The sequence below is a fragment of the Trachurus japonicus genome, chromosome 13 (assembly GCF_045865225.1).
Source record: "Trachurus japonicus isolate A0001 chromosome 13, Traja_1.0".
Taxonomy (NCBI): Eukaryota; Metazoa; Chordata; class Actinopteri; order Carangiformes; family Carangidae; genus Trachurus; species Trachurus japonicus.
The window spans coordinates 10,994,228-11,008,144 of record NC_140919.1 but is presented as its reverse complement, the minus strand read 5'-3'; the positions used below and the strand labels follow the sequence as shown (position 1 = coordinate 11,008,144).

The following is a 13,917-nucleotide window of genomic DNA, read 5'->3' as shown; positions in this document are numbered from 1 at the left end:
CGTAGTAAACAGTCAGTCCCCAAGATGCAGTATGAAGTGGCACCTTGTCGTCATGCCACAGAGGGGGCTACTTCAAGGTTTTGGTACACAACATCCTGATTGGAAGAAAAACAAAGCTCTGCTATGGTTTCACCTCCGACTCCGGTTCCACAGGAAAACATGAGTTGGTGGTTTTTCTTCTGGTTTGTGGATCAGAACCTGATGCGTCTGATTCCTCAGTCTAATGTCGATGTTTCTGTCGTTTTAGTCTCAGTTTCAGATTCAGATGAGCTCACACTGAGCTCACCTCAAATCAAACTTTGTTTATACAGCGTATTCAGTTCACATCCTGCAACACAAAGTGTTGACCAACAATAAAAAAGCAGTAAAATTAGTTCAGCTGGGACAAAAATACAGGATGGTTATAACTGTCATAGTCTGCACTGAGTACGGTGGCTGACAAGGCCCAAACCTCCTGCATCGCCACAGCAGCGTATAATAGGAATGGACCGATATCGCGAAGTCTCACTGAGAGTCAAGTTGAGGGCTAACATGTTTTTCAGGTTGTCTGAAGCTCCTGTTTGTTTTACCAACAAAGGAATATCAACTCAGAGCCACAACGTCTTCACAGCAGTCAGAGTAAGTCTGGATGTTGTTTGTTCCACCTGTAAACATACTGAACATGTCAACTTGACTCTCAGTGAGACTTTTAGACCTAAAATATGAGGAGACTATAGACCCAGGCTGAATTTGCCTGGAATTGTCCCTTAAGTTGTTGTTGCTGTTTTTACCTCCTTGTTTGTTTTGTACTGTATTTTCTTGTTTGTGTCCATGAATCCGCAGCTCGTTTGTCCTCGTCAGCCACCGTACTCAGTGACATCAGAGAGTGGAACCTGCTAAAGGTCGTGACCTCAGAAGCCAGCAGAGCAGCAGCTGTTTGAAGGAGATGTGATGTGAACTGCTGCTCCACATACACAAACATCTATTACAGTCAAATCTGATTAATAATCAATAATTGTCATCGATTTACCCAGTAATCTGAATAAGACACTGACTATGATCATGAGACACAACTACACAACACTGTGTGTGTGTATCCATAGAAGACTCTGGACTTGTAATGAGAAATAAACCAGGAAGTGGAGAGTCGGAAATGGGGACTGTTCGCCTTCAAAGTAAAAGTCACACATTGGCAGCAGTGAATAATTTCAGAATAAGATGTCGACACCTATGAAGAGACATTTTTGTCGAAACTTGATGAATAAATGAACAAATAAAAAGTTGCCAGGAAATGTATCCCAAAATAATAAATGTAAACATGTACATGACACATAATGTTTGTTTATTAATTCATTTATTTACTGATTCTTTTTTACATTACATTTTTCATTTATTTCACACCAGATAATTTAAAGGACAGAGATGAATATAGTTTAATAATGAACTCAGCGTCATGGTAACAGAAAAAATCATTGGCTGTTAGTATTAGTAGCTGATGGTTTTTGTGCTGCTCTACATCAGCAGGAAATGCACATCACATATAAAACTGATTCACGTTGTTTTATTTGATTCAGTGAAAACACAAAGAAAAAGAAATCACATGTTACTCATTCAGCGTCCATACAACATTATTTTTGTTTCCAGTTGTGTTTCTTGTTGTGTCTGTTTACCTGTGACCAGCTCACAAACAGCCTGTGAAGTTGAACATGAACACTGAATTTGTTTAAAATGTGTTTTTCTCCTCAGTGACGCTGGCGGCTCAGAGACTTTTAGCTACGTGATGTTAGGCCTCGTCCTTCATCAGCGGCTGAGTAAAAATCACCATAGTTTTTGTCCTGTAATAATCAACACTTCCATCTTTAAAGGAAGAGGAAGAAGTTCACAAGAATCACTGAGAAGAGTTTTTTTTTAAAAAACAACTGATTTAATCCATGAATGTGAAAACGTGAGTGAGAGACAGTGACAGACATGTAGAGACTGAACTGTCTGTTCAACAGTAGGTGCGTTTCCATTACCCCTTGAAATGCGCAAAACCTAAATATCGAAATTAAAAACTGGTAATGGAAACACCTACATTTCAAAAAAACTCTCAAATATCGCAAAAAAGTTTTTGCGCTCTCATGAGGTGGTTTTTGAGACGTATCGATACAAAAGTGTATCGCAAAAGTGTAATGGAAACACTTTTTTCGCTTTTCTACATGTCACCGGCGTCAGCTGAGTTGTGTGTCCACGCTGTGTTGGTTTATGTAACTTGAGGGGACAAATGAACCACATGTTTATTGTCATGCATTGCTGACCACCTCCTCAGGCCGCACTAGTTTTGGTGCGCATTAGAGTGCAATTTGCTTTCACACCAACCCAAACTGGACCAAATTTAGTGCGCACCAGATTTAGTGCACACTAATACTGCAGGTGTGAATCAGAGGTTGCGCTAGACCTTTTCGTCGCCGGTCATTTTGACTGACGGGGTCATAAAAATTCCGTCATAATCTATTTTTACCGGTCACTTTATTTATTTTTTAAAATTATAATAATGCCATATTCAATAGCATTCAATTTTAATTCATGTTTAATTCATATCAAGTCCAAACAAATTGAACAGAGAATGCTCCGGAGCAGAGTCTGCGTCAGAGCACATCTAACCGTGGGGTCAGTCAGTGAATGCGGGGGTCACTTTCTGTCAACATCTAAATACAACGTAAATACCTGATGATGACATCAGTTTTCTGTCAACAATCAACATGCTAACCCATGTGTTATACCAAAACATCCAAAGGAGCACGTTTTCACATAGGCACCGCATAGTGCACCGGCGTTAGCTCTCTCTCTCTCTCTCTCTCTCTCTCTGCCTCTTATTTCTCTTTTACGCACGCACGCACGCAGCCACTGCGCATCACTGAAACAACTGAAGCTATAGACCACACAGCCAGATGCAGCACAAATTCAGACAGGACAAGACCCACTCAGCTTTACGTGTTATAAACAATGCCACGGCGGGCAGAATACATTAAAATAAGTCTTAACGTTACCTTTGGAAGAGTTGTGCGCGGCGAGTGTGTGAAACGGTGATGTCCTGCCCCCACTGCTCTACCTGTACCGAGACACACCGCTATGTAGCTACAGCTACGTAACTTAACAGCTGACTACTGTCGGCCCCTCGGACACTGCAGCTGAATCTCGCCCGTTAAATCATTATCGACCGTCATATTTGCACTGACACGACTCCCAGTCAATATTTAATCCACTTCTAATGTGTGGAGTTTGAATACTGCGGGAAGCTTTCTGTCTTCTTCTCTGTTGTTGGTGTTTATGTGTGGCAGCGCTACAGCGCCACACACGCTCCACACAGGCCTGGAGGAGGTACTACAGCGTTCTACTGAGCGCACCAGCCAGCTGTGAGTTTTTTTTTTTTTTTAATCTAATTCTCACCATAGTGACTTTGTGACATTGTATATGTTTTATATCGTTATCCACCGCTCCATTTATTGATTATCCGCCGGCTTCATTGTAAACAAATGCACATGGCCAGACAGCCATGGCTGTGAATTGCAATCTGTCAAAATGACGGATGGCCTCAAAATTTTTCCGTCACCGTTTTAAAAAAACGGTCAATGACGGAAAATATCCGGTTAACGCGACCCCTGGTGTGAATACACCCTTAGTTCAAAATGTTTTTGTTTGTTCTTTTGTAGTAAACTCCCAATTTCACCTTCCAGGAATGAATTGTATTCACTTTTTAATTTCAAAATCTTATTATAGTCATGTTGAGAAAGTGATGCTTCTTCCAGTTGGATGATTTCCTGTTCGATTTCTTTAACTCTAACCATTTTCTCCTTTTTCGTAGATGACTCGAAAGCCATAATAAATCCTCTCATTGTGGCTTTAATTTCTAAAAAAGTCACTCAATTTTCCTGATGTTGACAAAAGGAGTGGGTTAAATCTCCAATTGAATTTCGGCTTAGAAAAAGATACCTGCAGTTGCATTGTAATGGGACTATGGTCAGAAATAAGTCTGGTATGATACTGTATATTGCAGATGTCAGGTATTAGACCAGCTTCCTCTATAAAATAGTCAATTCTTGTGAATGACTTGTGGACATGTGAGTAAAATGAATACTCCCTTTTGTCATGATGTTGTTCTCCAGATGTCTACCATGTTTCTTGATTTGATCAGGTTGTTTAATAGTGGAACTGTATTAATTGTTGGTGGAGGATTAGGGGATGATCTATCTAATAGAGCATCCACATAGCAATTAAAATCTCCACCAATAAAAATATTAGAAGTTCCATCTTCAGGGAGTAATTCAAAAACCATACAAAAAAAAAGCGGGATCGTCTGAGTTAGGACCATATTCAACAAAGTAATTGGAAATGAGCTAATCTGACCAGAGCTAATCTGACCAGATATTATTATAGGTTATTGATAAGTTATTGATAAGGCAAAGGCAGGCAAAGCTACAGGTATAGATGATTTACCAAATTAATTGTTGAAATCACCCAAGTTAGCTCAAATTTTGTTTAATTTATTTTATCACTGTTTTGAATATAGCATAATACCATCAGTTTGGCTTAAATCCATCATAAGCCCCATCCCAAAATCACAGAAAACAGACCCCAGAGTCCCACTTAATTATAGGGGGATTAGTCTAATGAGCACAGTCTATAAATTATATTCATCTTTACTCAATGAGAGATTAATGGAATATTTGGAAAGAGAACAATTATTGGTAGAGGAGCAGAATGGGTTCCGTAAAGCCAGAGCTTGTATTGATCATATTTATACAGTATGCACTATTGTAAGGAATAGACTTAAGGAAAACAAATCAACATATGCATGTTTCATTGACTTTCAGAAAGCCTTTGATTTCATCAACAGAGACCTCCTTGCATATAGACTGGCTAAAATAGGGATAGATGGGAAGTTCTATCAGGCCATTTGCTCTCTCTACAGTATACCCCAGGCCTGTGTGAAGGTAAGTAACACCTATACCAACTGGTTCCCCACACTATCAGGAGTCAAGCAAGGAGATGCACTGTCTCCTACTTTATTTGCTGTGTACATTAACGATCTAGCCAAGCAAATCAAACATCTGCATTGTGGAGTAAAATGTGGAGGAGAGGAAGTTAGTATTTTATTCAGGGCCGGGACTTTAACGCGTTAATTACGATTAATTAATTACACAAACATTAACGCGTTAAAGAAATTAACGCATTTAATCGCACTTATTTTGCACCGCGGAACGTTTCTGACTGGATAAGTTTCAGGCGTACTGATTACACTGGAGCACAATCATCTAACAAGCTGCCGACACTGTTAATATAATACATCCATGCACTGATCACTGCAAGGGAGAGAGGAGGTGAAAAGAGACAACAACACTGTTACCTGTTGTATACTGGCCTCAGGCTGTACCATCGCTAAGAAACCAGTGAGTAACGACGAGTTAAAGCTATGGTCTACCTGTGGTCCGATATACACGCGGCCCTGCTGAGCTACTGGTCTTCCTCCGCTTCCAGCCGCAGCCTGAGCGGGTCTCTCTGCACTGCGGCGCCGCGGAGCTCCAGGCCCCGGTCTTCCTGCTCCTCTCCCCCAGACACAGCACCATGTGCCCGGTCACCCAGCGCGAGGAGTCTCCCTGTAGCATGAGGCTGTGCTAATGGTTGCTAATGGCGGCGCTGCTCGTACCAGCGGTCGCCGCGGTCCCGTTGCCGGGGACGGCGACGGCGGCAACTGGCACCGCCTCATTACCGGCAGCTGGTGCACAGCGGCGGCATCGGGACTGGCGCCGCCGCCATTAGTAGGCTAGCGCCGAGCACAGCCTCATGCTACAGGGAGAGACTCTTGGCGCTGGGTGACCCAGGACAGGGTCCTGTGTCTGGGGGAGAGGAGCAGGAAGAGTTGGGGCCTGTCGCTCCGCGGCGCCGCGGTGCAGAGAGATCCGGTCAGGCTGCTGCAGCAGCAGTGCTGAGTTTATGTTGAACAGGTAATCTTTGGTTTTATTGTGGAAGTTGTGACTGTGAATATGACATTTTACTCCGCATTCGGTTTCTGCAGGCAGCAGCAGGCTTGTTGCTTGTTCCGCTCTGCTCTGGGAGGGGAGGGGAGGGGGGGGCGTGTTTAAAAAAAAAAAAAAAGCGTTTCCGCTGCTGCAGCTGAACAGCTGATATGTGGTCAAGACGTAGCTACAGACCTGTCAGTGTTTCATGGTGCATAAGACTTCACCCTCAGAGCTGTCTGTCTTCAGACTGTCCTGATGTCCCTGAACATCACACAGGGACAACATGGAGCTGCCTGTGTGATTGGTTACTGAGTTTTATTAATGTTTACATCCGGCTGAGTTCAACAAATCAGTTTATGCTTCTGTGACTTAAGTAGCCAAGTTAAATACTACATTAATCATCATATTGTATTGGCAGGAAAGACCATTTAATCTGTATCAAATATCGATTAATGAATTAATCCAACTGGGAGGCTTCAGTATAAACTGTGTTGGGACGAGTCAGACTGTGACAGAGGACATCAGTGGAGGGGGCGGAGCTTCGGCATACCCTACACCACCTCTAGATATGATCTGAGTGGTCAGATATGATGTCATCAATGCATTGATCACCTGAGACCGATGTTAATACCAGGTGTGACCAGGAGTGAACGGGGCCATAGAAAATGTTCCAGCTCCTCCTCCTCTATCAGACAGTGTGTGTGGCTGCAGCAGCCTCTCCATACCTGAGAGAGTCCAGTCTCCAGTCTGGATCCTCCAGTCCAGCAGACAGCAGCTTCACTCCTGAGACTCCTGGATGATTGTAGCTGAGGTCCAGCTCTCTCAGATAGGAGGGGTTGGAGCTCAGAGCTGAGGCCAGAGAAGCACAGCCTTCCTCTGTGATCAGACATCCTGACAGACTGAACACACACAACAACACACAGGAACCCTGTGTCAACACCTGCTGCTGTGTTCAAGTGTCATCAGATAAACAGCTTGATGGATCCTCACCTGAGAGTCTCCAGTCTACAGTGTGGACTCTCCAGTCCACCAGACAGCAGCTTCACTCCTGAGTCCTGCAGGTTGTTGTTACTGAGATCCAGGTGTCTCAGACTAGAGGACTGGGAGCTGAGGACTGAGGACAGAGCTTCACAGCTTCTCTCTGACAGGTTACAGCTGCTCAGCCTGAAGAGATGATCATGAGGAAAGAAAGGAATTTAACATCTGACCTGTTGAAAAAACAAATGTGTTTTTATATAATGATGACTAAATCCAACTATATCCTCACTTACAGAGCTTTGTTGGAGGCTTTGACCACTGGCAGCAGCCTCAGAAGAGCCTCCTCTGAAGCAGAGTATTTCTTCAGGTCAAACACGTTCAGATCTTCTGATGACAGTAAGATGAAGACCAGAGCCGAACATTGAGCAGGAGACAGTTTATCTGTGGAGAGACGTCCTGATCTCAGGGACTGTTGGATCTCCTCCACTAGAGAACGATCATTCAGTTCATTCAGACAATGGAACAGGTTGATGCTTTTCTCTGCAGAGGGAGTCTCTTCAATCTTCTTCTTGATGTACTGGACTGTTTTCTTATTGGACCTTGAGTCACTTCCTGTCTGAGTCATCAGACCTCGTAGGAGAGTTTGATTGGTCTTCAGTGAAAGACCCAGGAGGAAGCGCAGGAACAAGTCCAGGGGTCTCATTTATAAAACTGTGCGTGGGATCGTTACTAAAAGTGTACGTACGCCCAAAAGCCAAGTTTTGCGTGCGCCAGTAAATATTCAGACTTATAAAACCTTGCGTACGCACACTTGCAAGCAAACTTCCCTTTATAGATCACAGAGTTCCTACAAGTGTGCGCAGCTGAATCCGCTTCACATTCCGCCCTGTACACGCCCTGTTTTAACCGTAGATGGTCAATGCAAACCACCACATGAATGCGATCTGCATGTCAATGAGCCTGACGTGCTGTTGTTCTGTCGGTGTTGTGAATTAGCTGCAGGTGTGAAAGTGACAACGTGACGTGTTGCTGCAGCTGTTAACGGCGTCAGCGGCTCAGAGCGCAGGCGGTGTTGTTTTGGTGCGCTGCCCTCTCACATGCTGGACCCGGTTCGGCACATAGTTACAACAATGACAACAGTTCTAATCTGAAACGAGTTATTAACCATTCATCATGGTCTCCCTCTCCCTCCTTTCTCCTCCAGCGGTGCCGTGATGCAGCATTACGCACGGGGCTCACCGCTGTATTCATACATTTACAGTAATTAGACTGATCGATAAAACTTTGAATAATTAGCGGAATCAGTTACATTCTGAGGAATGATCAAACATGACACTTCTCTTGATAGCAAGAAAACAGAATGTAACAATTGTGCTAACGATTACTGGATCTTTTTTTCCCAGGGTTTGAGATTTAATTGACTCTCGATCATATGTTCACACAGTATCATAGGAACATATAGTTATTTACACCATGTATTTATTCCATGCAGCCGCGGCGTCCTCTCCTCCTCCTGCGCTCTGGGAGTGGACAATATGAAGAGAGATGGTGGTGATTAAATATAGAGAAGGAATTTTGATTTTGAATTATAAATTAGATTCTAAGAAGATGTTTCTGAAACACCAGTCCGATGCAAAATAAGGGCGCTGTTGAATTAAATCACCGTGGCAACATGGATCTAACGCATACGGGTTGAAATTAAATGTGTGACGGCCGATAATAAAAACATAATCCTTCTTCTCACTCTACATTTCCTGAGTCTGACTTCAGTTCACCACCACACCGTCTGTGTCGCCAATTCCCCTTTTCCTCCAAACCATGCGTACGCATGGGTCAGAGTTTGCTTAGGGCTGCGCACATTCTCCCGTCAAGTTTGTTTTTTATAGATCACAACCTTGGCGTGAAAAGTCACGTACGCCACTTTCAGCCCCGTTTTGTGCGTACGCAACGGTTATAAATGAGACCCCAGGTGTCCATTTGGACTCTGTAAGGCCTCGTCCACAGCGCTCTGGTAGAAATGTGTTGATTTGTCTCCAAACACCTGAGACCACCAGGATGTTGTTTGTTGTTGTGACATTAGGTTGAGCCCAGTGTTGATGAAGGTCAGATGAACATGAAGAGCAGCCAGAAACTCCTGAACACTCAGATGGATGAAGCAGAACACCTTGTCCTGGTACAGGCCTCTCTCCTCTTTAAAGATCTGTGTGAACACTCCTGAGTACACTGAGGCTGCTCTGATATTGATGCCAAAACTCTCTCAGGTCTGATTCATAGAAGATCAGGTTTCCTTTCTGCAGCTGCTCAAAAGCCAGTTTTCCCAGAGACTAAATCATCTTCCTGCTCTCTGGACTCCAGTGTGGATCTGTCTCAGCTCCTCCATCATACTTGACCTTCTTCACTTTGGACTGAACCACCAGGAAGTGGATGTACATCTTAGTCAGGGTCTTGGGCAGCTCTCCTCCCTCTCTGGTCTTCAACAGCTCCTCCAGAACTGTAGCAGTGATCCAGCAGAAGACTGGGATGTGGCACATGATGTGGAGGCTTCGTGATGTCATGATGTGGGAGATGATCTCTCTGGCCTGCTCCTCATCTCTGAATCTCTTTCTGAAGTACTCCTCCTTCTGTGGGTCAGTGAACCCTCTGACCTCTGTCACCATGTCAACACACTGAGGAGGGATCTGATTGGCTGCTGCAGGTCGTGTGGTTATCCAGAGGCGAGCAGAGGGAAGCAGGTTCCCCCTGATGAGGTTGGTCAGCAGCACGTTGACTGAGGTGGACTCTGTCACATCAGTCAGGATCTCAGTGTTGTGGAAGTCCAGAGGAAGTCGACACTCGTCCAGACCGTCAAAGATGAAGACGACCTGGAACTGATCAAACCTGCAGATTCCTGCTTCTTTGGTTTCAGAGAAGAAGTGATGAACAAGTTCCACCAAGCTGAACTTTTTCTCTTTCAGCACATTCAGCTCTCTGAAGGTGAAGGGAAATGTGAAGTGTATGTCCTGGTTGGTTTTGTCTTCAGCCCAGTCCAGAGTGAACTTCTGTGTTAAGACTGTTTTCCCAATGCCAGCCACTCCCTTTGTCATCACTGTTCTGATTGGTCGGTCTCTTCCAGGTGGGGCTTTAAAGATGTCTTCTTGTCTGATGGTTGTTTCTGGTCTGTCTGGTTTCCTGGACACTGTTTCAATCTGTCTGACCTCATGTTCATCATTGACCCCTCCAGCCCCTCCCTCTGTGATGTAGAGCTCTGTGTAGATCTGGTTCAGAAGAGTTGGGTTTCCTGCTTTAGAGATCCCCTCAAACACACACTGGAACTTGTTCTTCAGGGCAGATTTGAGTTTATTTCTACAAACTGGAGCAAAATATAAGAAACAAGATCAATAAGAAAATATAACATTTTAATTCCTCTAAATAATGACTACATGAACACATTTCCCTCCATGTGTTGATGTCAGTGAACTTCTCATTTGTCCATCTTGTTGAATCTTTAGAATAATCCTCTTACTGTACTGCAGACGCTCAGCCAGCTTCTCCTGCTTCATCCTCCTCAGGAAATTCACTGTGATCTTCACTAATGCCTCTCTGCTGCTCCTCCTCTGCTCTTCATTCTCACCATCCAACACCTCCTCATCCTCCCTCTGACTCCCTGAGCATTCTGGGTAATCTGGACTCAAAGCCTTGTGGATCTTCTTCAGTTCGTTCTTGACAAAAGTGACCATGTTCTCCTCCAGCAGCTGGAACAGAAACTCTATGAGTGACAGCATCAAACTAAAACCATGGAGCCAAACATCAGATCCATGTTGGACAGACTGACAATCCACTGGTGTCAAAGTGCAGCATGGAGATGATTGTGAACACAACAGATGTAACAGCAGCTGTTGGACATGTCCTCACCATAAATATGGAGTCCAGGTGTGTTTGATGCTGCTGGGCAGACTGACCACTGGGAACCTCTGAGCTCTCCTGGTCCGCTCTGTGGAGGAATCAGTGTCAAGTGAACATCAGGACAGAGAGATAATACAAGATGGACTTTATATGTCCCCTGAGGACGTTCACAACAGACAGAGGCACTTTGGTTTCAGACCTGGTCCAACAACACGTCGTACAAACTGGTTCTTTTCTACAATAACCTGAGTCAGACTGTTAGTTACAGCTTACATCTGATCAACTGATTCACACCTATGGGCAATTTAGAGTCACCAGTCAACCTGCATGTCTTTGGTCTGTGGGAGGAAACTGGAGAGAACCTACACATGCAGGTAGGTTCGAGCCCAGAACCCTCTTGTTGTGAGGTGACAGTGCTAACCACGGCACCACCATGCTGCTTTGACCATTGTCTTAAATTCTTTCTGTGAAAAGTGCTTTGGGTGTTGTGAAAAGTGCTATATACATAAATGTAAGCCAATATTATGATTCATGAAAGTTGTTCTGTAGAAATTTCTTAAGATTCATGAATGTGTTCTTAAATCAAGAATGCCAGAGAAGGTGAGTTGAGGACGAACGTTTCAAAAAATCTAAAGGGAGCGTCGGACTAAAAGAACTAAAAAGAACTTTAGAGCTGAAGTGGAGCGACTGCTGCAGGAAGTGAACAAAAAGCAGTTATATTTAGTAGTGTCAGCAGTGGCTGCAATAACAGAAAGAAAAGATGCATGGGATGCTGTCAGTCATTCACTGAACGTGTGTCTGAGTTATGACTCAGATTTTAATGAGAATCATTGAAATTTGAAGAACGTTCAACAGAAACTGTCTTACATCTGATCAGGTGATCCATGTCCTCCTTTAAAGTTAATGATCTCTTCCTTTGACCGATTGCTCTTTAAAGACAGACAGCTGGGTTCAGGAGAGTCTGGTCTCTGCTGCTGGATCCTGAAACAACAACACAACTGATACATGTGCATGTTAGAGAAAAACTGATAATAAACATAACAACTGACATCTAGAGAGAACTGTCTTTCTGACTGTTTTACATTCTGACCTTCCATCAACAGATCCACTGAAGTCAATAGGACGATCCATGGAGAAGTTGCTCTTCATGGACACACAGCCTGATCAAGGTCCAGGCCCAGGTCCAGGTCCAGGTGCAGGTGCAGGTGCAGGTGCAGGTCCTGCAGACTGTGGCTTGTGCTGCTGCTTTGGCCTTTGAACACAACACACAGAGCTTTGAGTGTGAATAATGATGGAGCAGTGATCTGAGTCATGAACAATTAGAAATCCTTATCTGACCTTTGACCTCTGGTCTGGCTCTGATGTTCCCCACACAGAGTGGTTTTAGAGGGAGGGGCTCCCTCCTCTCTGTCCTCACACTGATCCATGCTGCTGAGGTCACATCCACATCAGCTCACACACACTTTGTAGCTTCACCTGCAGAGGAAACACACATCATTCACCTGCACAGCAGCTCACATGTCCATCACGTCTCCAGCTGCTCCTCCACTGGTTGGCTCTTCTTCTCTGCTTCATATCAGTGTCAGTTGAATGCAGTCACACAGCAGTGAGGAAGAGGAAGCTGCCATCAGCTGCTGTACTTCTACTATCAGTCCACTAGATGGCGTCATGAAGCTGCAGTGAAGTGAAGAGCAGCCCAGCAGCATGATCCATGGACCACTGTTTCCATCCACTGACACACACAAGGACTGAGATCCACTGAGTTGATGTGACACAGTCTCTGTGTGGACAGCGTCCCTGTAGAAAACCACTGGATCAAACAAGCTACAGCTGATTATTACACACACAACAACTGGGCCTCAACTTATTTCACCTCACAGCTTTCAGCATTCACACTAATAATATGTAGGAAAAATTCCACACAATAACAAAAGTTAAGGCGGTGCGTGGTGCAGTGGTCAAAGCAGCCGCCCCATGTAGAGGCTACAGTCCTCAACTCAGGCGTCCCCGGTTCTGCATGTCATTCCCCCTCTGTCTGCCTCCCCCTTTCCTGTCTATCTCACTATGTACTATCAAATAAAGGCAAAAAAGCCAAAAAATATACTTAAAAAAAACAATAGTTCTCAGGTGGCGGTGGCGATTGCCTCGTGGCCCTGATAACAGAACGACAAGTTGAAGGGCAGAGAACTCGGGTAACGACAGGTGTTAACGAGGAAAACATTCAGACTGTTCACCTTACCTTCACACAGCCTGTATTCTCATTTGTCTAGGTCATCGTTATCCCCAAAGGAATTTAAATCAAAAGTAACTGGATTTGGTTATTTTGTCTTACCTTCACACGTGGAAATAAACTGCAACACAACCACTGAGTCAAAGTCAAAGTAAACTTTAAACAGGAAATGGAGAAAGTGGGGGAGGGGGATGACATCAGTAATCTGAGTAGAGAGATGGTGTTTTTACTGCTGTTTATTGCTACTACTGAACCATAAAGGTTTTTTTTTTTAAATAAATACATTCATGAAAACACTTTGAACTGTGACTTACCTGTTGCTCTTTGCTCCTCAAAATAAAATCCAAACTAAGCATCTCCGTGGTGTGTGTGTTGCTTCTTAGTGTTTGTTGTGTTTTCACTTTTATTTCCACATAAAGTTTTCTCTTGTGCAGGGACCTCATCTGATCTGTTCATGATTTACGTTTGTAAATGTAGTGTGTCTCCATGCCCTCTGTCTTGTCAGGTTTTGCATTTTAATATATTGTCAAACTTTTTCTTCGTCAGTAGTTTTTTTTTTTCCCTATGAGAGAGTGTTTTCTTGTTTCTTAGCTATAGTAGTGTTTTTCCTTTTTTGAGCAATTTTCCTTTTGCACTTTTTCAGTTGTACTTTAATGTGTTTGTTTTTTGTTCTTTCTTTGATAATGTGCTGCTTTGTCAGTTGGATATTATGTTTGATTTGATTTCATTCTTACGTCTCCACTTTAATCTACAGTCTGTCAGTTGTTGGTCTGACTTGACGACGTGACATTTATTGTACTGTTTATCCTCTGGAGTGAAATAATCTAATTTAATGTCCAACATGTTTCT

The 13,917-nt window shown here is 43.7% G+C and overlaps 1 protein-coding gene and 1 pseudogene across 1 annotated transcript; both read right to left on the bottom strand.

Annotated features, from left to right (window-relative positions):
• Nucleotides 1–6,586: 6,586 nt before the first annotated feature.
• Nucleotides 6,587–7,581, bottom strand: LOC146975612 (uncharacterized). Its single transcript, XM_085794623.1, has 4 exons — nt 7,250–7,581; nt 6,969–7,142; nt 6,704–6,877; nt 6,587–6,590 (listed from the first exon to the last, which is right to left on the bottom strand). Exons 1-4 carry the CDS (start codon nt 7,579–7,581, stop codon nt 6,587–6,589), a joined length of 684 nt encoding a protein of 227 aa, XP_085650749.1.
• Nucleotides 7,582–8,422: 841 nt separating this feature from the next.
• LOC146975611 (protein NLRC3-like) lies at nt 8,423–11,724 on the bottom strand (annotated as a pseudogene).
• Between the last annotated feature and the right edge of the window lie 2,193 nt (nt 11,725–13,917).

What these genes read in the sequence shown, in the direction of transcription:
- LOC146975612 (XM_085794623.1), bottom strand. Translation starts at nt 7,581, where the DNA reads ATGACTCAGACAGGAAGTGACTCAAGGTCCAATAAGAAAACAGTCCAG. An exon ending in AAAGCCTCCAACAAAGCTCT is followed by an intron (nt 7,143 to 7,249) that starts GTAAGTGAGGAT and finishes TCATCTCTTCAG; the next exon opens with GCTGAGCAGCTGTAACCTGT. An exon ending in TGTAGACTGGAGACTCTCAG is followed by an intron (nt 6,878 to 6,968) that starts GTGAGGATCCAT and finishes GTGTGTGTTCAG; the next exon opens with TCTGTCAGGATGTCTGATCA.